The 23,709-nt window shown below is 41.0% G+C and overlaps 1 protein-coding gene across 5 annotated transcripts in view; it reads right to left on the bottom strand.

Annotated features, from left to right (window-relative positions):
- The window catches only part of LOC149224300 (uncharacterized), a 54,477-nt gene extending 31,241 nt beyond the window's left edge, over window positions 1-23,236 (bottom strand). For 4 of the 5 annotated variants that reach the window (XM_089386080.1, XM_089386081.1, XM_089386082.1 and 1 more), the window contains exons 1-4: window positions 22,957-23,236; window positions 22,680-22,769; window positions 22,412-22,508; window positions 19,174-19,339 (exon numbers count right to left, since the gene is read on the bottom strand). In XM_089386080.1, the coding sequence (XP_089242206.1) occupies window positions 19,174-19,339; window positions 22,412-22,508; window positions 22,680-22,769; window positions 22,957-23,098 (495 nt within the window). In that variant the 5' untranslated portion in view covers window positions 23,099-23,236. The remainder of the gene's footprint in view (window positions 1-19,173; window positions 19,340-22,411; window positions 22,509-22,679; window positions 22,770-22,956) is intronic. The other variant, XM_089386084.1, reaches the window with a different exon arrangement.
- Between the last annotated feature and the right edge of the window lie 473 nt (window positions 23,237-23,709).

The raw sequence follows: 23,709 nt of genomic DNA, 5'->3' as shown, positions 1-23,709 counted from the left end.
TCACTCTCATCGCTCTCGGAGGTCTTACAAGAGCATGGGATGTGTTTAACACCACCATTCTCAACAATGACAAGATTCCTAGTTTCAATGAATTATTGGCTAGATGCACTCAAGAAGAGATGAGGATGATGGAGAGAGACAAGCCTTCAAATGGAAATGAACCTACTGCTTTCTCCGCTCATGCTAAGAGGAAGAACAATGTTGGTCCAAAGAGACAAGGTCAAGGATTCAAGCAGGGATTCAAAGAAGGAAGAAAAGGAAGGTGCTACAATTGCAATAGGTTTGGCCATTATGCTAGAGAGTGTCCTCACAAGAAGGATACTCCAAGGGATGATGACAACAACAATCACAACAACTACAAAGGCAATGGCAATCAAAGGAACAACATGTTCAACAACAAAGGAAAAAGGAATGCTCCTACTGCTCGATATGGAAATGGTCGACCTCCCAAAAGGACAAGAAATTCTAGGTATGAGGAAAGTAATGTTGTAGGAAAACAAAAAGAATTTTATCTTATTTCCGCCTTATCTACTGCCTCTCCTTCGAATACTTTGGATCATTGGTTGATTGATAGTGGAGCCTCAAGGCACTTCACTGAGTATAAGGAGGCCCTCTCAAATTTGGTTGAAAAGAAGACTAACTTGGAAATCATACTTGGATATAATGCCACCTAACCTGTGAAAGGAATAGGTATTGTCACTCTTCCCTTGAATCAAGGTCAAACCATTCATCTACAAGAAGTGTTGTATGTGCCCAATTTGAAGAAGAACTTGGTGTCTATTTCTGCAATGGAAGATAAAGGCTTCAAGGTAGCATTCATCGATGGAAAGGTACGTATTTGGAAAAGAAACCCTAAAGATGCCTTTACACTTGGATTTAGGGTTGAAGGTCTCTATCAAGTTGGAGGAAGTCCTTTGGGAGCCTTGACTTGCAATAGTTCTCTTCAATCTAAATTATGGCACCGAAGATTTGCTCACCTTCATTACAAAGCCTTACCTGGGGTAAAGAAGATGGTCACGGGTATGCCCGAGTTCAACATGAACCATGAAGGAGTTTGTCAGGGTTGTGCAGCTAGGAAACTTACAAGGGGACCACTCCCTTCAAGTGAAAGTCAAAACTTCCAATATTCTTCAATTGGTCCATTATGACCTATCTGGTATGTTGTCCGTAACATCATTGCGAGGATACTTATACTATGCAATTTTTATGGATGACTTCTCTCGCAAAACATGGATCTACTTGTTGAAGAAGAAGGACGAAATGTTCAGATGGTTTTGTTCTTTCAAATCCTTGGTGGAAAATCAAACAAGGAAGAAGATCAAGATATTGAGGACCGACAATGGAACCGAATATGAATCAAGTGAATTCAATGACTTTTGCAAAGAGGTGGGCATTAAGAGGGAGACAACCATTCCATACACTCCTAAGCAAAATGGCCTTGCTGAAAGGAAGAATCGAACAATCATGGAAGCCACCTATGCCATGCTCCATGATTAAAGTCTACCAAAATTCTTATGTGGAGAAGTTGCCAACACTGATGTGTATGTTCAAAATAGGAGGCCACATCAAGCACTGGATTTCAAGACACCTAAAGAAGTTTTCACTGGTAAGAAACTTGACGTTTCTCATTATAGAATATCTAGTTGTCCTATATATTTTCATGTGCTTAAAGAGAAAAGAAACAAGTTGGAAGCATCTAGGAAGAAAGGTATATTTGTGGGCTACAGTGAAAATTCAAAGGCATGTAGAATCTATGTGCCTAGTCAAAGAGATGTGGAAGTTAGCCATGACGTCACCTTTGATGAAGATACTGCCCTTGGGAAGTCCCGAGATCTCCCCATTCCAAGGAAAAATAAGATGAACCTCCTTCAGATGAACCTATGCCTGATGTTGAAGTCCCGATGGATCCCATTGATCCACCACCTAGTGATCCCTCTACCTCAAGTAAAAGACCGTTGTGGCTCAAAGATACTCTCGAAAATGCTGAAAAACATATTGCTCCAAGAGGGACATTCCGTGAAAGCAAGAAGCCAAAGAGGTATCAAGGGTACTTAGTTGCTATGAGTACTATTGTTCAATTTGAGCCATGTACGTTCGAAGAAGCCGTAAAATACCAAGTCTGAAAGGATGCAATGAATGAGGAATATGAATCTATCATGAAGAATGATGTCTGGGACGTGGTCCCTAGACCCAAGGACAAGTCGATGGCTACTTCTAAATGGCTATACAAAATTAAACATGGAGCTGATGGGAGTGTTGAAAAATATAAAGCCAAGTTTGTTGCTCAAGGCTTCTCTCAAAAGGAAGGAGTGGATTATGACGAGATATTTGCATCGATTGCCCGATATAACACTATCTGATCCATTATTGCTCTTGCTGCTCTCAAGGATGGAGCCTACACCAAATGGATGTTAAGACTGCTTTCTTGCATGGCTCGCTTAAGGAGGAAGTCTACATAGAACAACTTGAGGGGTTCGAAGTACAAGATCGAAGGACACATGTGTGCAAGTTGAAGAAAGCCCTCTATGGGTTGAAGCAAGTCCCTAGGGCTTGGTATGAGAGGATTGATAGCTATCTTATGAAGCTGGGATTTACAAGGAGTGATGTTGATCCTAACTTATACTTCAAGGTTGAAAAGGACATGCCTCTCATTTTGGTCCTTTATGTGGATGATCTCTTTCTAACAGGTGCAGACCCTCTCATTTATCAATGTAAGAGGGAGTTGGCTTCCGAGTTCGAGATGAAGGACCTAGGTCTGATGCACTACTTCCTAGGCCTGGAGGTCTGGCAAAAGCCAGGTGATATTTCCCTTTTTCAAGGAAAATACATTGTGAAGTTGCTCAAGAGATATAGGATGGTGGATTGCAAGTCTGTGTCTACTCCGATGGAACTCAACTTCAAGAAGCTATGTGGAAGTGTTGTTGGGCCCGAATTGGCAAACCCTTCCGAATATAGACAACTTATGGGGACCCTGATGTTCTTGGTAAACTCTCGTCCTGACATATGCTTCGTTGTGAATACGTTGAGTCAATTTATGGTCGAGCCTCATCACATACATTGGATTGCTACTAAGAATCTCTTGAGATATCTTCGTGGCACAATCAACTATGGATTGAGATACACTGCCGGGAATTTGAGGCTACATGGATATACTGATGTTGACTAGGCTGGCAGTGTGGTGGATCGTAAGAACACGTCTGGATGTTGCTTCTCATTAGGGTTTGCCTCAATTTCTTGGATGAGTAGGAAGTAGAAATCGGTTGCTCTAAGCACCGCCGACGCTAAATACATTGCAGCTAGTATGGCCTGTTGTGAAGTTGTTTGGTTGAGGAAGCTCTTTAGTGAGCTATTTGAGCACGTGTTGGATACCACCGTGATCTTCTGCGACAACCAAAGTGAGATTCGCCTTCCAAAGAATCTTTTGTTCCACAACTGCTCCAAGCACATTGATATCAGGTACCACTTTATCCGGGGTATTGTACAGTGGGGAGCAATAAGGCTCCAATGCACAGGACTGATGAGCAAGTTGCAGACATCCTCATGAAGCCCTTAGGGAAGGTCAAATTCTTAGCCTTCCGAGAGAGACTTGGAGTCATGGAAAGACCCTCCTAAGAGGGTCCCGATTGAGTTGGACACTGAGCTCTGGGAGCTCTTGGGGGCTTGGGGTACTTCATGGAGCTATGAGCGACCATAGTATGAGTGGTTCACATTCCCCTATTGGTGAGCTGTGTACAGGATGAGTGGTTCACCTTCCCCTGTGATACCCCATGATGGTTAACTGTGTGTAAGGTGAGTGGTTCACCTTCTCCTATTGATGCCCCAGCAAACATTCTACCCATGTAGTCCGAGACTTATGGGAAGTACCTCTCATCTGGCCAATGAGTTGGGAAACGTGGATAGCGACCTTAGCACTATCAATGGATGCATCGTGCATTGTCATACTCCCTATGTCTAGGATGCATGGTGTTCAACAACTGATATGGGATCAAGACTGACATTTGTCAGTGGAGAGTGGTAAGGTCTTGTGACTCAGTCTCGATCGATTCTTCTTTATTATTCATATTAGTGTTCAGTAGAGCAAATATGAGATGAGACACAGAGATGGTACATGATGACAATATGGCATGATGATTGATGATTGGTAGGTGGAATTCTCCCTAGTTGAGAGGGAGTGTTAAAATTGGCAACTAGGGCCAAATTCCACCCTGGGACAGCTCATTTGATGGAGATGATGATTGCACTAAATTCCTCTTTTAGAGAGGACCAAAATTGATATAACTCATTTGGAAACGCAAAAGTGTGATTTTGAATTTATGCCCACACATGGGCAAATTATCAAGGTCGGCCACATAATCATGTAGGCTCAGAAAGCCCAATGGATGTGTCACTTCACCCTCAACGGTTTGTATAAATACAAGTGACCTTTCACCTCATTTGGCATCTTCATCACTCACACATTCTCTCTCCTTCACTCATTGGTTCATACAACATTGCGCATTCTCTCTCTCACACATGTGGAACAAGGAGGACGAATTTCAGAGCTAAATTGCAGGGCCGAAAATCTCAGAAAATTTTGCAGTTTGACAAGCGTTGACTTTGACCTTTCAAGGAGAGTTTGACTTCGATCTTTTGAGAGATTATCTATTTGGGCGGGCTACATATATTGGCACAGGAACCGAGGTAATCTAAGCACTTTGACTACAGACCAAATTATAGATTGACCGCAAATTTCAGGACAACAGTTTGACCAAGTTTGACCATTCACTTTATCACTTTTTGGGTTGACTTTGACTCTGATCAAGTCGAGTTTGACTGGGGAAGATCGAGTTGTTTTGAGGATATCCTATTTTTTCTTTAACCATCTTTGACTTTCTGGTTAGGGCTAATTTCACTGTAGTGGACTGCAAATTTTGGCAGGGTTGTTTTAACTTTGAATTTGGCAAGTCAATTAGACTTTTGTACTCTCTCTCCGCTGAACGTTTGATATAATAATAGGAAGATTTGATCAAAGGGTTTTCCCCATCTTGGGGTTTTTCCCTGGCATCTGCCAAATCTGGAGTTCTCTTGTCTTGGCTTGTCTTTTGCATATTGTTTTATGTTCTATCTACTTTTACTGTCAATATGATCAATTGTTAATGTGATTGCTATTGGAAATCTAAATTGTTAGTTTTCATTGGGCTGCTAAAGGAACATTGAAGTAATTGTGCTAGTCATAGAACATACCATTGTTAATTAAATTTAACACAAACAAATATTATAATAATGTAGTTAGATCTCTCCTCAATCTATGGTTGACCATGTCACAGCATATGGACAAAACGCTCTCAAGGACAACTCAACCCATCTAAAAACACTAGAGAAATAACAATATAATGCTCATGAGAGGGGAAGATACCACTAAAAATAGGTACTAAACCAAGTCAAATGCCAAGTGTCCACAAGGAAAGAACCCTCCAAAAATGCATGCATGTAAGATATAATAAAATAAGTCTCCACATGGGAGGATGTGCTACAAGGTCCACTTAGGAAAACTCACTAAGTGTGCCCTCCAAGATGCATGTGAGAGTTAGCTTTCTAATACCTAGTTGCTAATTTAATAAAAATTATAAGATGAGGAAACTGAAAACTAAACTCCAACTTTTTTACTAAATATGTTGAGTCTTCTAACAAATAATAGCAGCGGAAAAATAAAATCACGAAGACACAAGCACACGAGAATTAATACACCAGAATTTACCCAGGAAACCCCAACTGGGGAAAACCTACCAACTTGTGTGTTTTATTATTATTCTACTCAGCAAAAATCTCATGAAATTGATTACAAACACTGGGAAAAATTCCCCTTAAATTTGTTGTCCCTCAACACTTTGTTCTACGTCTTTCTAACCAACCGGCCTTTGCATACACAGTTGCACAAACTTGTACAAGCTATTCAGCAATCTTGCGCAAATGACTCAGCCTTAGAAAGTGAGCACGCTAGCTAAAGAAAATAATGAGGCTGTTTGACCTCTGTCTCTCTACCCTAGCACGTTGAACCGAAACCTCTTCTTGTTGAGCTAAAACACACAAGTCTCTAGTGTGTAATAATGATAGCCAAGTTTGCACCCTTCCCTTTTTATAAAATCGAACTGGCCCATCAACTCAAGTCGAACTATTGAGATCGATTTACTTTTTGACTATAGGAAAATTAGAATTTTCCTAAGTCAAAATTAAGTGAAAGTATAACTGCGCCTTAGCTTCACTTGTGGGTTCCACTGCCAAATTTAGCACACTTCTAAATTTAGCAAAACCCTTCCATCTCTAACTTCAATTAACACTCCCTCTTAGAGAGGAAGGTGTTTTGTACTACACCCAATTTATCTCTAAAGTAGACAAATTTTCCTCTTGCTAATGCCTTGGTCAAGATATCTATTGTCTGCTCCTCTGTAGGTATGTACTGAAGTCTGACTTTACCCCTCTGAACACAATCTCTGATATGGTGGTACCTGATCTCAATGTGCTTGGAGCGGTCATGAAACATTAGATTTTCAAAGAGCTTGATGCAACTCTGATTATCACAATTTATGACTGTGGGCTCCAACCTCTAATTGAAGAACCTGACAAGTAGCTTCCTCAACCAAATAGCCTCACAAGCTTCCAAGCTGTTAGAAAATCATAAAGGCAAAAAGATTTTCTTATACTTGATATATGCTTGTGATGTTCTTGACTTCTTATTAGGTTTCTTTTATATCTTCTTTCTTTTAGTTCATCAAGCAATTACCAAAGCAATAGCACATAAAACAATGGACACCAGATGTAGGCTCACAGCCAGGGCAAAACCCCTCTCTAGGGGAAAACCTAGTCAGTAATTCTTCCTTCAATAGTTTTCCAAAGATATTCCAAGACTCTTGACCTTGACACAAACTTTCCTCCACACCAAGTCAGCCTTCTTCCTTACTTGCAAATGATCCTTCTTGACCTAGCAACAACAGCGACAGCGGCAACACTTTCTTCGACCCAGCAACTTCGACCTTGCCTTAGAGACTTCAATCTTCACTCAAAACCTTCGATCTTGGCCCAATACAGCTTCTTGAGGTGGCAGCGTCACATGACAACTGGCTATGGCATCGACACAACAACTAGCTACAGCATCAACATGGAAACTGGCTACGGCATTATACGGCAACTGGCTACGGCATCAACAAGAGAACTTCAATCTTCCAAACTAGGGCACAAGAGAGAGAGAGAGAGATAGTTGCACCAAAGGTTCGATTTTCCCTTTCTCCTTCTCCTAGACCAAACTCGCACTTCCTTCTCCTCCTATTTCGCACTTCTTCCGGCTTCAAGAGAGATCAAACTTGCTTGTGAGAGAGTGTGCTTCAAATGGAATTCGAATGGCTTCATTTATAGCCCTTTGGTGAGGTTGAATAGCCTCCTTTGAGGCCGACTTGGTGTGGAGACAACATAATTCATATTTGACTCAATACTTAACCTTTTTACATGATTCAAAAGCCCAAGAAGGGTCTCTTTAAAAGTAAAATGACTCTATTGACTCAGAATAAATCCTAGAAGTCCTCAATGGGGACTTTGACCTAAAACATGGTGACCCAAGCATGAAACCCATGCTTTAATAAGTCACAATAATAATAATAATAGTTATTTTCTTTATTCTTTTGACAAGTAAATTACAAAATGACTCAAATACATTTAATGAAGACCGAACCTAGTTACATTTTCTAACACAAGTTGGCAGCCATATACTCGACCTCAATTGAGCTCAGTGCCATTGATCTTCGCTTCCTACTCAACCAGGAAACAACTGTTGACCCAACACTGAAAGCACAACCTAAAGTGCTCTTCCTGTTGGTTGAACCCCCTACCCAATATGCATCTGTGAATCCCTGAAGACTTACTCCATCAACTTGTCTGTACAATAACCCATAATCTATTGTGCCCCTAAGATACCTCAACATGCGCTTAACAGCAACCCAATGCACTCTAGTCGACTCAACTATGAACTGGCTCAACTAGTTAACTGCAAAGAAAACGTTTGGTTTTGTGTTCACAAGATACGTCAACGACCCTATGAGCTGCCTACAGAGAGTGGGATCCACTCACTCACCTCTAGTAGTGTCCACCTTCCTCTAGCTTGTGACTAGAGGTGTGGTCATAAGCCTACAATCCTGCATGTGGAATCTCTTGAGAATCTCCAACACATACCTACCTTGTCCCAAGAATATCTTCCCATCACCCTACCAAACCTCCAATCCAAGGAAATAGTGACTCAAATACATTTAATGAAGACCGAACCTAGTTACATTTTCCAACACAAGCTGGCAGCCATATACTCGACCTCAATTGAGCTCAGTGCCATTGACCTTCGCTTCCTACTAAACCAGGAAACAATTGTTGACTCAACACTAAAAGCACGGCCTCCTACTAAACTAGGAAACAACTGCTAACCCAACACTGAAAGCACAACCTAAAGTGCTCTTCCTGTTGGTTGAACCCCCTACCTAATATGCATCTATGAATCCCTAAAGACTCACTCCATCAACTTGTCTGTACAACAACCCATAATCTATTGTGCCCCTAAGATACCTCAACACGTGCTTGGCAACAACCCAATGCACTCTAGTCGGCTCAACCATGAACTAGCTCAACTAGTTAACTGCAAAGAAAGCATTTGGTTGTGTGTTCACAAGATACATCAACGACCCTATGAGCTGCCTATAGAGAGTGGGATCCACTCACTCACCTCTAGTAGTGTTCACCTTCCTCTAGTTTGTGACTAGAGGCGTGGTCATGGGCCTACAATCCTGCATGTGGAATCTCTTGAGAATCTCCTACACATACCTACCCTGTCCCAAGAATATCTCCCCATCACCCTGCCAAACCTCCAATCCAAGGAAATAGTGCATAAGCCCTATATCCTTCATCTCAAACTCTTCTGCAAGATCTCTCTTGCAGTCATGAATGAGCTCCTCATCCCTTGTCAATATCAAATCATCAACATATAACAAGAATGAGAGGTTGGCCCTCAACCACAATATAGTACAGGTTAGGGTCAACTTCACTCTTGGTGAAGCCCAAATCAAGAAGGTAGTTGTCTATCCGAGCATACCATGCCCTCGGTGCCTACTTGAGCCCATAAAGAGCTCTCTTCAACCTGCACATGTGTGTCTCTGTTGAAAGTCTCAAACCCCTCAGGTTGCTCAACATATATCTCTTCCTCAACAACTATGTTAAGGAAGGTGGTCTTCACGTCCATTTGGTGGATCTTCCACCCCATATGTGTTGTGATAGCCAGAATAGCCAGAATAGTCCTAATGGGTAATTATCGAGCCACTTCTATGAACATCTCATCATAGTCTATCCCTTCAACCAGGGAGAACCCTTTGGCCACGAATCTAGCCTTACACTTTTCCACACTCCCATCAGTTGCATGCTTGATCTTGTACACCCAACATGAACCAACCACTGACTTGCCAACTGGTCTTGGCACAATCTCCCAAACGTCATTCTGCATGATAGAGGAATATTCCTCCACCATGGCATCTCGCCATACCTGCTGAGAGGTTGCCTCCTTATAACAAGATAGCTCTAAGTCTATCACCTCAGTCATAAGTACCATGTACCCAGTATATCTTTGTGGTTCTTTACTTTGTTTAAATGTGGAACTAGGAGCTCCAACTCTCTCCAGAGCCTCCCTAATCAATTGATATACCCACCTGGCTCGTCCTCTCCCTGGACTGGGAGTCATTGGCTTAATGGGCCCTTCTAAGTCTACTCTCTCCTCCTATTGATGTGCTTTTTCCTCAACTGTGTGTTGGTCAACCTACCCAACAACTAGTTATGATGAAGCCTAAGAAACTGGTTGAGCATCCTGCTTGGGAGCCTACTACTCCTCTTGTGTTGCATCTTGCTCATGCTCCAAGGAATTCCTGAGAACCCTTTCTTCCTCAAACTTCACATCATGTCTGATCATTGTCTTCCTAAGTGTTGGAATATACACCCTTTATGCCTTAGATGTCTCATTGTAGCCCACGAAAATGCCCTTCTTTGTTGTGGGCTCCAACTTGTTCCAATTATCTGAAGACACATGGTAGTAAACAAGATTGCTAATATCCAGAAGTGAGACACGTCAAGCTTCTTGCCTATGAAAGTCGCCTTTGATGTACTCTGCCTAATAGGTGAATACCTTGTGTGGACTCTTGTTCTACAAAAAGACTGCAGTGTTGCATGCCTCTGCCCAAAGAAACATAGGTAGCCCCTAGTCATGCAATATAGCCCTGGCCACTCCAACAATGCTTCAGTTCTTGCGCTCAGCAATCTCATTTTGTTGAGCGTTATGAAGTGTGGTGAGCTCTCTCTTGATGCCCTCCTTGGCACACAAGTCCCTGAAAGCATTGGAGATGTACTCCCCACCATTGTCTGACCTTAGTGCCTTGATCCTCCTACCAGTCTAGTTCTCCACCAAGGCCTTGAACTCCACAAACTTCGAGAAGACCTGATCTTTCTTCTTCATGAAGAAGATCCATGTCTTTCTTGAGTGGTCATCAATAAAGGTGACATAATATTTGTATCCCATCAGGGATGGAGAGGAAAATGGTCTGCATACATCTGAATGTACCAACTCCAAGATGCTCTTGGCCTTGTTGTCTCTACTGGAAAAGGATGTCTTGGCATACTTGCCAAGTGTGCAGCCCTTGCACACGTCATGTTGATCTACACTATACTATGGTAACCCTGTGGCAATCTCCCTCAAAATCTTCAGCACTCCATGGTGTAAGTGACCCATATGCCTATGCCAAAGCTCTCCAAGGTCACATCTATGCACACTAATCTCTCTGCTGCTCAAGGTCGCTTTTGTCTCAAACTATAACCTATAGAGGTTCTTCACCCTAACTCCAATCTGCTTCATGGCTCCAAATTTTAAGGGCTTGAGGAAAGTCTTTCCTCTGTTGAAGATGACCTCATAACCTTTGTTTTCTAAAGTTGAGACTGAAACAAGCTTTTCTTCAACCCTGGGATATAGATGACATTTTTAAGGTAGAGAGGATTCTTAGACTCCCTCTCAAACTTGACAATACTCACGCCCTGTGCTAAGTACCTGCCATCATCTCCCATCTCTATATGAAACTACGTATCCTTCTCTGTCAACTAGATGAAATAACTCTTGTTCCTAGTTATATGACAAGATGCTCCATTGTCAATATACCACACATTGTTGACCACTGAGCTTGCCATGATGAGAAAAAACTCCTTCTCAAACTGAGAAGTGAACTCCTCCACCTTTGTTGATGCTGCCACGTGATCCTTCTTGGATCCCTTCTTCCTATTTCGACACTTGGTGGAATAGTGCCCAAACTAATGACAAGAGAAGCACTTCATTTTGCTGAGATATTTCTTCTTCTTGCCTCCTGAACTGGACTCAACCCCTCCTAGATTTTTCTTGCCCTTGGCCTTGCCCCCTTTGCCAGCTAGGGCAAAGTTTTCTTCTTCCTCAATCTTCACATGAGACCCAAATTTAGCTTGCTTCTGAATCTCCTCTTGCACACAATCACTCCATAGTCGCTCCCAATTTGGAAGCTTTTCTCTGCCACTCACTACATCAGTGGAGTTTTCCAATGACTTGGGAAAGCCCAATAGTACAAAACTGACAAAATCTTGTTCGAGACTATCTCCCCAACCCCAAGTAACTCATCATTCACTTGGGTGAATCTGGTCAAATGAGAAATCACAAACTCAGACTTAATCATCTTGATATTTCTGAGTTTATCTCTGAGTACCAGCTTCCTAGCCTCACACATACCCTGGTACAACCCTAAGATAGTTGTCCACATGGCATGAGTTGTCTTCTTTCCGAAAAGGTGAGGTATGATATGATGCTTGACTCCTTCAACAATTATTCTTCCGGCCTTTGCATCCTTTTTATTATGCTGCCCAGTGGTTGAGGGTGTGCTAGTGTGGCTAGAGGACTCTCCACAAATTCCCAAATTCCCTGCTCCTCTAAAACTATACCAATCCTCTCCTTCCAAGAAAAGAAATCCAAAGCCCCATCAAGGCAGTCCTCAAATCTTAGCCCCAAATATGCTATTCTACAAGTTCGAACTGCTCAAAATCCCTTGCGCAGAGCCCACTTGAGAAACCCGTATGCAAATTATGCCTTGGTCACGCAGCTAGAACCCTAGCACAACCCTGAAGTGAATTGTGTCCCCTTTCTTGCGTCTTTCACCTGCTCCTAAGGAAAATAACTCGCTTTTTGATATTCAATCAGAGCCCTGCTTTAATACCATGTTAGCTTTCTAATACCCAACTACTAAGTTAATAAAAATTTTGAGAAGAGGAAACCGAAAGTTGAACTCTAATCTCTTTCACTAAACATGATGAGTGTTCTAACAAATAATAGCAACGAAAAAATAAAATCACGAAGACACAAACACACAATAAATAATATAGCAGAATTTACCTAGGAAACCCCAATTTGGGAAAACCTGCCAACTTGTGTATTTTATTATTATTCTACTTAGCAAAAATCTCATAAAATTAAATATGAACACTAGGAAAAATTCCCCTTCAATTCGTTCTCCCTCAACACATTGTTATGTGTCTTTCTAACCAACTCAGCCTCTACATACGCAGTTGTACAGACTCACACAGACTATTCGGCCCTCTTGCGCAGGTTGACTCGGCCTTAGAAAGTGAGCACGCTAGCTGAAGAAAATACTGAGGCTATTTGGCCTTTATCTCTCTGCCCTAGCACGCTGACCTGGAATGTCTTCTTGTCGAGGTAAAACACACAAGTCTCTAGTGCGTGATAATGATAGCCAAGTCTATGCCCTTCCCCTTTTATAAAATCGAACTGGCCCATCAAGTCAAGTTAAACTAACCCATCAACTCAAGTCGAACTAGCCCATTAACTCAAGTCATTAACTCAAGTTGAACTGGCCCATTAACTCAAGTCAAACTATTGAGATCGATTTGCTCTTTTACTATAGGAAAATTAGAATTTCCTAAGTCAAAATTAAGTGAAAGTATAATTGTGCCTTAGCTTCACTTATGGGTTCCACTGCTAAATTTAGTAGAACCCTTCCATCTCTAACTTCAATTTACAGTGAGAACAATCAACATAATAATCCTCCTAAGAGAATGCTCCACAATAGCCCTCTCCAAAAATAGCAAGAGGTCCACAAGAGGCAAACAACCAATCCACATGTGCAAATCCTAAACAATCAATCCATGGATGAATGTGCAAGATGCCAAGTGCATGGAGTGCTCCACAAGAAATGTAGTCAAAACAATAAAATAGCAAGTGGACCATCTCCAGAAGACTAATGTAAGGAGATAAGGGTGAATTAGGGTTTTGATCATGCCAAAACTTCATGAAATAACAAAATATATATCTCAAAGAATAGCAAGAAGTGTCTTCACAAATGTGCCCTCCATGGAGATGCTCAAAAATAGGAATAGGACCAAGTAAATGCATGCAAAAGCCACACATGTGGCCCTCCAAGCATGCCACATGTCCCTCCATAAGAACCACTCCATAACCCCTTGCAATAAAAATATATATAACACCAAGTCAAAGAGGTGAGGGTGTTCCCCAATGAAGGTCAAATGATGACAATTGTAGCTGAAATATCCATGCAATAAAGATGAGAGAGCACCTAGGAAAGGTGCACCCTAGAAATTCTGCCATGTAACTATCTCAACTACCCACAAATAATAAAATACTCTCCAATAAAGTGCACCCTACGAGAATGTGCCAAGAGTGGTCCTCAACAATAAAATGTTACCCTAAGTCACATAACACGCCCCCCTTGGTGTCACGAATCCTTTGTGTCAGACACGACACGATGATGACACGTGCCCAACACAAGTTTTACTCATGTCAAGCACATGCCAAAATCATGTCCTGGCTTTGTGACATGTGTCACTAAAAATCAACCTCGTGCGGTGCTAAAAGTCGGGTTTGGCTTGATTTCTCTCACTTGCGTTTATTATTTTGGAGTTGTAGGAGTGTGTGGGTGACCAATAAAGGAGGGAGACGAGTTTTAGAGGAGATTCAAGGTGCACGTTAGTGGATTTCCCTTCCAATTTTTTTTACTTTTGCTACAGCAGTCTGCCGGTTCCTTTTTGTTTACATGCATAGCCTTACAATAGTCCATTTGTCTTTATATTCATAGCAATCATGGCTCAATCAAGGGCAACAGGAAAAGGTCAAAAGAAGGGGAGGAATGACCCCATTAATAGCCCCCCTCTTTCAATTTCATCAGGGTCTGCCAATATTCCATCTGTTGGAAGTGGGGTTGCAACAACAGCTTAAAATGTTGAGAGGAACATCATCTTAGCAAGACAACAAGTTCAAGAACTAAAATATCCCTTGTAGAAATATGTTACAAGACATCAAAGGCCAGGGAGCAAGTTAAAGGGAGGAGGCAATGTTCTTTGGACACGAAGCTTTTGCAACAGTCAATTCAAGAAGCACATATTTCTGTGTGAAAGGGCATTTTTTGGGCACATCTTGTGCAATTGGAGCATGTGTAGGAGTGAGTGCATCTAAGAGGAAAGAACTAGAAAGAGAGGCCAATGTTAGTGCAGCAATGGTGGCTGCAGCATCTAAGAAAAAAAAGAATGAGGATCCCTTTGCATTCTTGAAGAAAGCAATTATCCATTTGGGAGTTCCAGTGGGGGTGCAAGTCAAGCAACAAAAAGGAAGGCACTTGGATCAATAGACAAAAGAGGCAAGAAGAGACTGATCTTACCATTGGATTATTTTTCTATCTCAACTTCATATCATTTAATGTTGCACAATCACCTTTATTTATTGAGATTTGTCAATCCCTAGCTCAGGGGGCTCCATTGGGGTATGTACCTCCTAGTTCAGAGAAGCTTAGAACTACACTGTTGGTTAAGGCAAAGAAGGACTTGGATAAAATGTTTGCGCCTATTAAATCAGCATGGCCAACATCTGGGGTTAGTATTGCTTTTGATGGATGGACAGATGCAGCAAGCCATCCACTCATCAACTTCAAAGTGTCTTCCTTGAATGGACCAGTTTTCTTGGAAGTAGTGGATGCTCTTGGAAATACAAGGATGCACAATATATAGGTGAGTTGTTCATTAAATTTATTGAAGATGTTAGTGTTGATTCTTATGTGCAAATCATTATAGACAGTGCACATGTTTGCAAGGTTGCTGGCATAATTTTCGAAGCTAAATATAAACAAAAAAATGTAACACATTGCATTGTCCATTCCTTGAATTTAACATTTAAATCTATTTCTTTTGATGTGTCATGGATTGGAAATCCTATTGACGATGCATGGCATATCCACAACTTTGTACAAAACCATACCAGTGCCCTCACAATCTACAAAGAGACAAGGGGGCTAAGAAGCCCTATGCTTGATGAGTAACTCATGGAGCAACATGCGCTCCTCTGCAGCCATTAGCCATGAGGCTCCTCTCTCATGTTACTTCATCCTCTTGTTGCAAGAGGAATTGGAGCACATATGGGAATCTATATAGTTCGAAGAAGAGCAAGCTTGAGCAATCCAGGGCAGAGACAATGGTGTATGTGCACACCAACCTTTTCCTTATTTACAGGCAAAGGGAAGAGTGGTTGAAGGGAAAGACAAAGAAGTGGGATCTGTTTCCTAATGATATGGGTTTGGATGGTAGTGTCGAGTTGGCATTGGCCAACTTGGATCTTAATGAGCCAGTGCTAGAGCCTATCATTTTTTATGATGGTCATACTCTTGGGGGTCATTCTCCACACCAGCAGATGCAAAGATTACATTGGATATAGAGGAGGAGCATGCAGAAGAGAGCAATGGTGGTACTGATGTTGATTTTGATGTTGATGAGCTATAGCCTATGAGATTCTTTCATCCTTCATTGTCTTGGGGTTCTTGGATCGAATATATACTTTACCCTCCTCAAAGGTCACAATGTAACCCTTGTCCTTCAAAATAGCAAGTGAGATCAAGTTCTTCATCATACTCAGAACATACAACACGTCCTCAACCAACAAGGATTTGTCAGACTCCCTCTGAAACTTGACCGTGCCAATACTAGCTACTTGGTACTTGGCATTATCCCCAACCTCAATATAGAAGTCCATCTCCTTTTTCTTAAGGTTGGTGAAATACTCCTTGACTCTCGTCATGTGGCAAGAAGCCCCACTATCAATATACCACACATTGGTGGCAACTGAGCTCGAGAGATATGCAATGAGCGAAAACTCATTCTCGAACCGTGCTACAAACTTGCCCACCTTTGCGGTAGCAGCAACCTGCTTCTTTTTCTTGCCCTTCATCTTATTCAAGCATTAGCTAGCATAATGTCCTAGTTGATGGCATGCAAAGCATTTAACCTTGCTTGGATCCCTCTTCTTCTCACCCTTGGAAGTAGATCCATTACTCGACCCTTTCTTGGCCTTATTTACCTTTCCTTGCTAGGGAAAGGTTCTCTTCCTCTTCAAATCTCTTCTTCTCATCTACATGTTGGGCTCCCTCTCAGATCTCTTCCTGGATGAAATCATCCCACATCCTCTCCCAAGAGGGCAGGTGCTCTCAACCAACAATACATTTTACGAACACTTCCCACTACTTCGTAAAGCCATTTAAGGCAATACACACCAACTTAGTCTCTTGAGTTGTGTCCCAACAACTGCCATCTGATCTCTCAACTGTGTTATCCTGGTCAAGTAAGATGTCACACTCTCCCCCTTGGACATTTTTATGGTATGCAACTTGTCCCTCAACACCACTTACAACTCTGGCAGTTGCTTTGCTAAAGCTTTGTGAGTGTATACCACATCTTCTTCTCAGTATCCTTCTCTAACAGATGGGGTATGAGATGATCTTTGACCCCATCAAGAATAATCCTCTACGCCTTGGCCTCCTTGACCTCATGCAAATCAAGAGCAATTGGATCTGAGCTTGGCGGCACCACTATTGTATTAACGAAGTTCCATAGCTTGTTCTCCTTGAGAACAACTGAGATTCAATCCTTCCACTGCAGATAATTCAAAGAGCCTTCCAATTTGTCTTCATACCTAACGTTGGTGGCCATGGTAGAAAACCCTTGAAGCTTGTACACTTATCTCTAATTCTTTGTCCTACTACTTGAGGCAAATCGCTTGGCTTTGTATTTAGAGGCTATCACTCTGATACCATGTTAATTTATTTAAACCTAGTTACAAATTTACTGTCTCAACAAATAATCACAAAAGAAAAATAACCAAGGTTTTCTAATCTAACATGTAATAAAAAATATTTTGGGTTTTTAATGATATAAACAACACAAGCGAAAATATATGAAACCAATCACATGCAAGAGAGAATAACACAAATATACCCTAGAAACTCCAATTTGGGGAAACCAACAAATGTTGGGCTTCTTATTTAGCTTTAGGAGAATTATTTTTTACAGCAAACTTATAAGAAATTGCTCTGACAATTACACAACAAAAGATCGTGACCCTTTCTCTTACACCGCCTTTTTACGATCCACATGTGTGGCCCAATAAAAGAACTTTTGCATACAAAGAAACTCAACCCCTTTATTGATCTCACTTGCCTTGGTCTTGCTCTAGCTAGCTCTATCTAGCCTCTTCTCGCTCTCATTGCCAAATACTACGCTCCACTGAATCCCAACTCGTGCCAAATCGATATATTTCTCCTTTGCCTCGAACCTCCTATTAAAGAGATCAAACCCTAATATCAAGTGAAATCCCTAATCTCAACAGTTGAGATTAGATCTCACGTCACTGAGATCACCGGTCACGACTTAATAAGTCGTTTACTTCTTTTCCCTTTTATAGAAAGGTACGCAACAATTAAATTAAACTACCATCTAAAGTCATAACTTAGGAAATTCATTAATTAATTGTCGTAGGAGATAATTAAGGTGACTCGTTGCATGTCATGGCACCTGATCCATGCAAATCACCTTCCAAGCTACCTACAAAGCCACAAGTAATTCACACGAGTGAAGCGCCACACTCCAAGGGTACACATGTCCAGCTCCAAGGTGATGTTATACACAAGAAATACACAAGCAAGGATCCAATACAAGGATGTTTCATGAGATGTGTCCAACACTCCTCTTAGAAGCTTCCAATGATTCTAACACTCCTCCTACAAGCCTCCAAGGACTTCAACACTCTGAAGCCATGTGCTCCACTGAGTCCATTCCCCCTACATCTCTTAACAAAGGGAATGATATGGTGGGGCCAATAACGGGGAAATCCCAAACAAATAACCTCATTAAAAAGAACAGACAGTGGGATGGAAGGGTCCCATATAATATTTGAAAAATTCTCAATGAACGCCTTCAAAGTTGGTAGACTTACTCGTGCAAATCTTAGGATGGATGTTTGAATAAAGGTCATGGGTGAGAAAATGAAAAGGAAGTGGGCAAACACACATGAATGAAGAGATGACCTACAACACGGTAGAGAGAGGAAGCATTAGTCAACCATGTTTGAGCATCAATATGACAATATCAGCTAGTGGTTGGTTTCAAGGAAGGAGGTTGTGCCAAAAGGTCTCAGGAGACATACAAAGGAGAAAAGGGAGCTCCTTTCTCCTAATAGTCAAGAGCATGCATGTCTTTCATCTAAGAAAGTGGCGGTAATTCATATGAGTGGTTGTGTCTATCTCATATTCAAACTTTCTACACATAACTTTCCAATCATTGTCATATTAATGTAAATTCCTAGAAGTTATGTAACAAGACTTCTTCAGGTTATGTAGGTACTAGAACATGTGAAAAACACTTATGATGGTGATGATTAATGGCATAATATAATATCATGAGCAAGCAAGTAGGAGATCAGAGTATTGTCATTCTCATTAAAGGAATGGTTCAATTTACTTCAAAACCACTTGATGGCAATATAATATTATAAACTTTAAAGTATACGATTCATTCCTTAATAGTTTTACAATAAGTAGCAGCCTTCTTAAATCAGTTTTCTATTAGCGAAATTCTTGAGTATGGATGTGCCCAATTTTCTCTTGCCGGTAATTGCAAACAAAAGAAGGAAAAAGATAATGTCAAGGATATTGTATCGCAAAGCAATGACTCAGTACCACAATTCAATTTAATTGGCAGTTGTCAATATAGAGAACACAGCATCATAAAATCCTAAAACAAATATTACGAAAGTATGACACAAACCTTTTTTGTTGGAATTGATTCTCGCAACTCCTCTTGTGTGCTTGCTAAGCGAGATTCCAGAATACTAATTAGAGGTGTTTTCATCTTCCTCATCCTTTGGCCTGTGGCCTGTTTACAACGATTCTCTAATGCTGTTGCCACTCGAACAGGTAAGTACATAAGGTTCCTGGTTTGAGCAAGTGAATCCAACAAAGAATAGTTAACACAACCAATTTGTAAAGGACCAGTCACTATTTTAACAAACACAACTTTGTAATTTCATGACCTCCTATTGAGGTTGAATAGATCTGCTATCTGATTTCTATCTTGAAAGACAAGTTTCTTTTGCAATTAATCTTCTTCTGTGATTCTGCATAGTAAAGCTTTGCTCAAGAAGAAATTTTGAAAAAGAAAGCAACTGCGTTTAACAAGGAAACTGGGGACAAAGAATCAGAAACGTTAGAATGACTAGAACCAAAACTGTGGAAATGAAGGTGGAATATCAGGGGGTGAGAAAGAAATAGAAAACCAACGAATAAGGAAATAAGATAAAAGTACATAACATAATTTTATTAATGTCCACAAATAACCAAAAAAGTAGGTCTGATGGGCTTTAAAATTTTACATCAGAAATAATAAGCAGTGGGAGTGCAAATGCAACTCCTAAAAGTAAGCAGCTACTAAAGAAAATCAAATTTGTATATCACAGCCTAGGTGCATATCAGGCCTTGGTCACATTGCATTACTCTTCATGGTGTTGAGATCCAAAAATATCCAATAGACACCTTAATACTTATGTGGTCCATATCTCAAATCTTGCCTTTAGATGCATTTGACTGAACTAAACACACTGCCAAAAATATATAACAGACACTTTATCTGGTCCATATCTCAAATCTTGCCTGGAGAGACATTTGACAGAAATAATCACACTGCCATCACTTCAGCTATGAAGATGCCTCAAGATATGCAGGAACAAATGAATATGACGAGATATATATTGGGCATATAATATGCTCATGGTTTGAGATGTTAAAAGTTGTAAATATCGTTGAAATTTTGAAATTTCACTTTTAATTCAAATTTAAAATTTCACTTGATTTACATGAGGTTTCTCTGATTTATTTCCTGTGACCTTTTAGCCCTAGGGCTGAATCTGAAATATTATTTTACAATGGCAATATTTCACTTCTTTTCTGCTCTCTGATCTTCTAAATATGTGTTAAATCACTTCACCAATTTTATTTTTTGTTATATCAAATCAGTATATATAACCAAGCCTGGAATCTAATTGATCATGAAGATAACATAAACTGAAAATCAAATCTGCAAGTACACAAAATTTGGATATATATATATATAGATAGATATATATATCACAAAGCTGGTAGTAGGTACAAGTCAAGCTCTCCAAACCAATGTTTTCAAACTCGGAATTGATCATGGCTCAACTCTGACTCAATTTGTCTCGGACCAATCTGATTTCAATGACTTGGTTTAATAAAAAATACATAAAATATTTAAATTTAAATGAAAATATTATATTTTAAAGATTCCAAACCATGATTCCAAAAAGGAATTGAAATTTTGAAAGAAAGCATTATGAATAAATGAGCAAGAACATTTAAATGACAAGGAATGTTCCATCATTTATATCGGAATCCTCATCATTAGTATCACTGTTTGCCTCTTCTCTAGCCTTTGCCTCTATCTCAATCCTTTAGGGACATTGGTCAACACCACCCTATCTTGATAAAATTGCCTAATCCAAGCCTTATAACATGGTAGAAAAAGCTTAACATGCCTAACCAATGATTTTGGTTTAAGTGAAGGGTGCATTTTCGTTAAGACCATGACAAAGGACTTCAATAATCAATACCAGCAACATCAAGGTACATAAAAGGCTTGGTGCTCTCAATTAAATGCCAATCCCATACCCATACGTGATATTATCCAATGACAATGTTGCAATTCTACTAATCTTGAAATCCTGAAAAATTTTAGGTCTGCTGAATTTTGAATAGGATAGATTGGAACCACTTTCAAATATTCTAAAACAATTAATAGTAAAGTTAAAAACTCAAGTAAAAAGCGAAAGAAATATAAAGCAAATTATCAATTTTTACTTTAAAAGTTTAACATTACCATTAATTGCCAGCATCGATAAGGTTTACCAGTCTTTTCTTTTTGGCTCGTTGAATCAGCCATAGTGGAATCCAGACTTACGCATCATAATTTTTTTTTTTTAAATGTTGCTTGTTGAGTCAGCCATAGTGGGGTCCAGACTTACACATCATAATTCGTATGGAGTTATGAGGCAGCAGTTTATATCGAGCAATACCTTTGTACCTAAGACATATGAGCTTGTTTCACTTCATGTAAGACAATGTCCCATTATGAATTTGATGAACCTAATCTCTCTGTAGTATATATGGATTTATATTCCCTTTCACAGACCCCAAAGCTACCTCCTTGTCAATTGGAGCATTACAATATAATTCACAAATCATGCATTGTACTATCAGCTTGGAGACAAGTTCTTGAGCATCGGGTAGCACTGAAAATCTACTATCTTCATTGTTACACAAATTCTGGTGTTTATTGCACATCCTGGAATAGCTATTTTAACAGTATCCACTATAACTCATGACAAAACCCTATATCTATGAGGTCTGTAAAATACTCTCTTTTCTTTTGGCAAAAACAAAACATTAAATTTCTGCCATGCAAACAAAAGTGAATTCATCCCGAGTGAGGGTGGAAGTGATCCATCATCTCTTAATGACCTGCGTTCGATATGCACCTCAAGGTTAGGAAACTCGATGAGCATGTCTTGAATTCAAATACTGAGACTCAAAATATGCCGCATCGAGCTTCCTAACCTTGCGGCGTATATCAGACCTGAGTCTAGATGGCCTAGTAATAGTATACATTGTAATCATCTCCCTTAAACGTAACCTATACTAGATTTGGGTTATTTTTGATCAATTGTCATGACAAAACCCTGTGGTTGGCTCCTTTGCCATAGGAAGTGGGAAGATGTAAATTGCAAGACTCCGTTAAATTGAGTAGGTGCCACGTAGGTGCTATAGAAAAACCCAAACCCGTTATCAGGAGTAGGAAGATGTAAATTGCAAGACTCCGTTAAATTGAGTAGGTGCCACGTAGGTGCTATAGAAAAACCCAAACCCGTTATCAGGAGTAAGAGGGAAGTTATAATGAAAGTAAGAGGGAAGTATAATGAAAATAGAGAGAGCACCTGAGAAGCTTATCTCGTGGAATATCGAAAGGGTTTGTGAAAATCTCCAAGCCCGTTGAATCACCGTTCTCCATCTCTCCAATTTGCAAGGAATTGCCTGCAAACGAAAACTTAAATATATAGTCATGTCAATAAGCTGTGAATACATATTAAAAAGGGGATAAGGGCCTAGGGCAACCAATAAATCACATGCTATTGGGTATTCAATGCCGTTTAAGAGTACTATGATGGGACCTCAAGTCGCCCAGCAAACCCCTAGTAAATTCACCATGCATGCATGGGCATGTAACCGAGTAGCCCTTCGGCCAGGAAAGGACTTCGGCTTCCACCGGAAAACACTGATGCCCTTCTGCAGGACCTGCATTAATGCGATAGTCATTTGAATTTTGAAAACGCCCGCCCAAATTCTAGATATTTTAATTTCAAATTCGGGAATGGTTCATCAGTTTCATCTCATGGCGTATAGCAATGCATCAGGAGCTCAGCTGGCTGTGGCGAAAGGAGGCGAACTCAAAGGTAACGAGCTAGACCCGAAGGTATTTCACCTGTGATTCTGTTGTTGAATCGAATGAGCTTTGCAAGGCTACGTGCCGCGCAGAGACCTCGCGGAATCGGCCCTAACAGACAGTTGGTGTTCGTAGACGAGTCCAGAAGGGGAAAAATATTGTTGATTATGGTATCTATCATTATGAAGAGAGGGTTCTTTATCCTTGCGGGATTGTTAGTAGTAGCGACTTGTTGTCATGTAACCGCAGCCAGAAATTTAAACAAAGTGGTTCATGACCGTGTGTATAAACCCGACAATTTCATTGGAAGCGGAGGAGGACTTGGTGGCGGTGGGGGAGGAGGCTTGGGCGGAGGTGCTGGAGGTGGCGCTGGAGGAGGCTTGGGCGGAGGTGCCGGAGGTGGCGCTGGAGGAGGATTAGGTGCTGGTGGTGGTGCTGGAGGAGGCTTGGGCGGAGGTGCTGGCGGTGGCGCTGGGGGAGGTTTGGGCGGAGGTGCTGGCGGTGGTGCAGGAGGAGGTGTAGGTGGCGGGGCGGGAGCTGGAGGAGGATTAGGAGGAGGTGCCGGCGGTGGTGCTGGAGGAGGTGTCGGTGGTGGGGCTGGAGCTGGAGGAGGATTAGGCGGAGGTGCCGGAGGTGGTGCTGGAGGAGGACTTGGCGGAGGTGGTGGAGCGGGTGGAGGGCTTGGTGGTGGTGCAGGCGGAGGTGGTGGAGTCGGTGGAGGGGTTGGCAGTGGTGGAGGCGTAGGTGGTGGAGCTGGCGGGGGATTTGGTGGAGGCGCTGGTGGCGGAGGAG

The sequence above is a fragment of the Pinus tabuliformis genome, chromosome Q, assembly GCF_031772625.1.
Source record: "Pinus tabuliformis cultivar Carrire ecotype Pingquan chromosome Q, CPIR1, whole genome shotgun sequence".
Taxonomy (NCBI): Eukaryota; Viridiplantae; Streptophyta; class Pinopsida; order Pinales; family Pinaceae; genus Pinus; species Pinus tabuliformis.
This window is presented reverse-complemented; position numbering and strand designations above follow the sequence as displayed.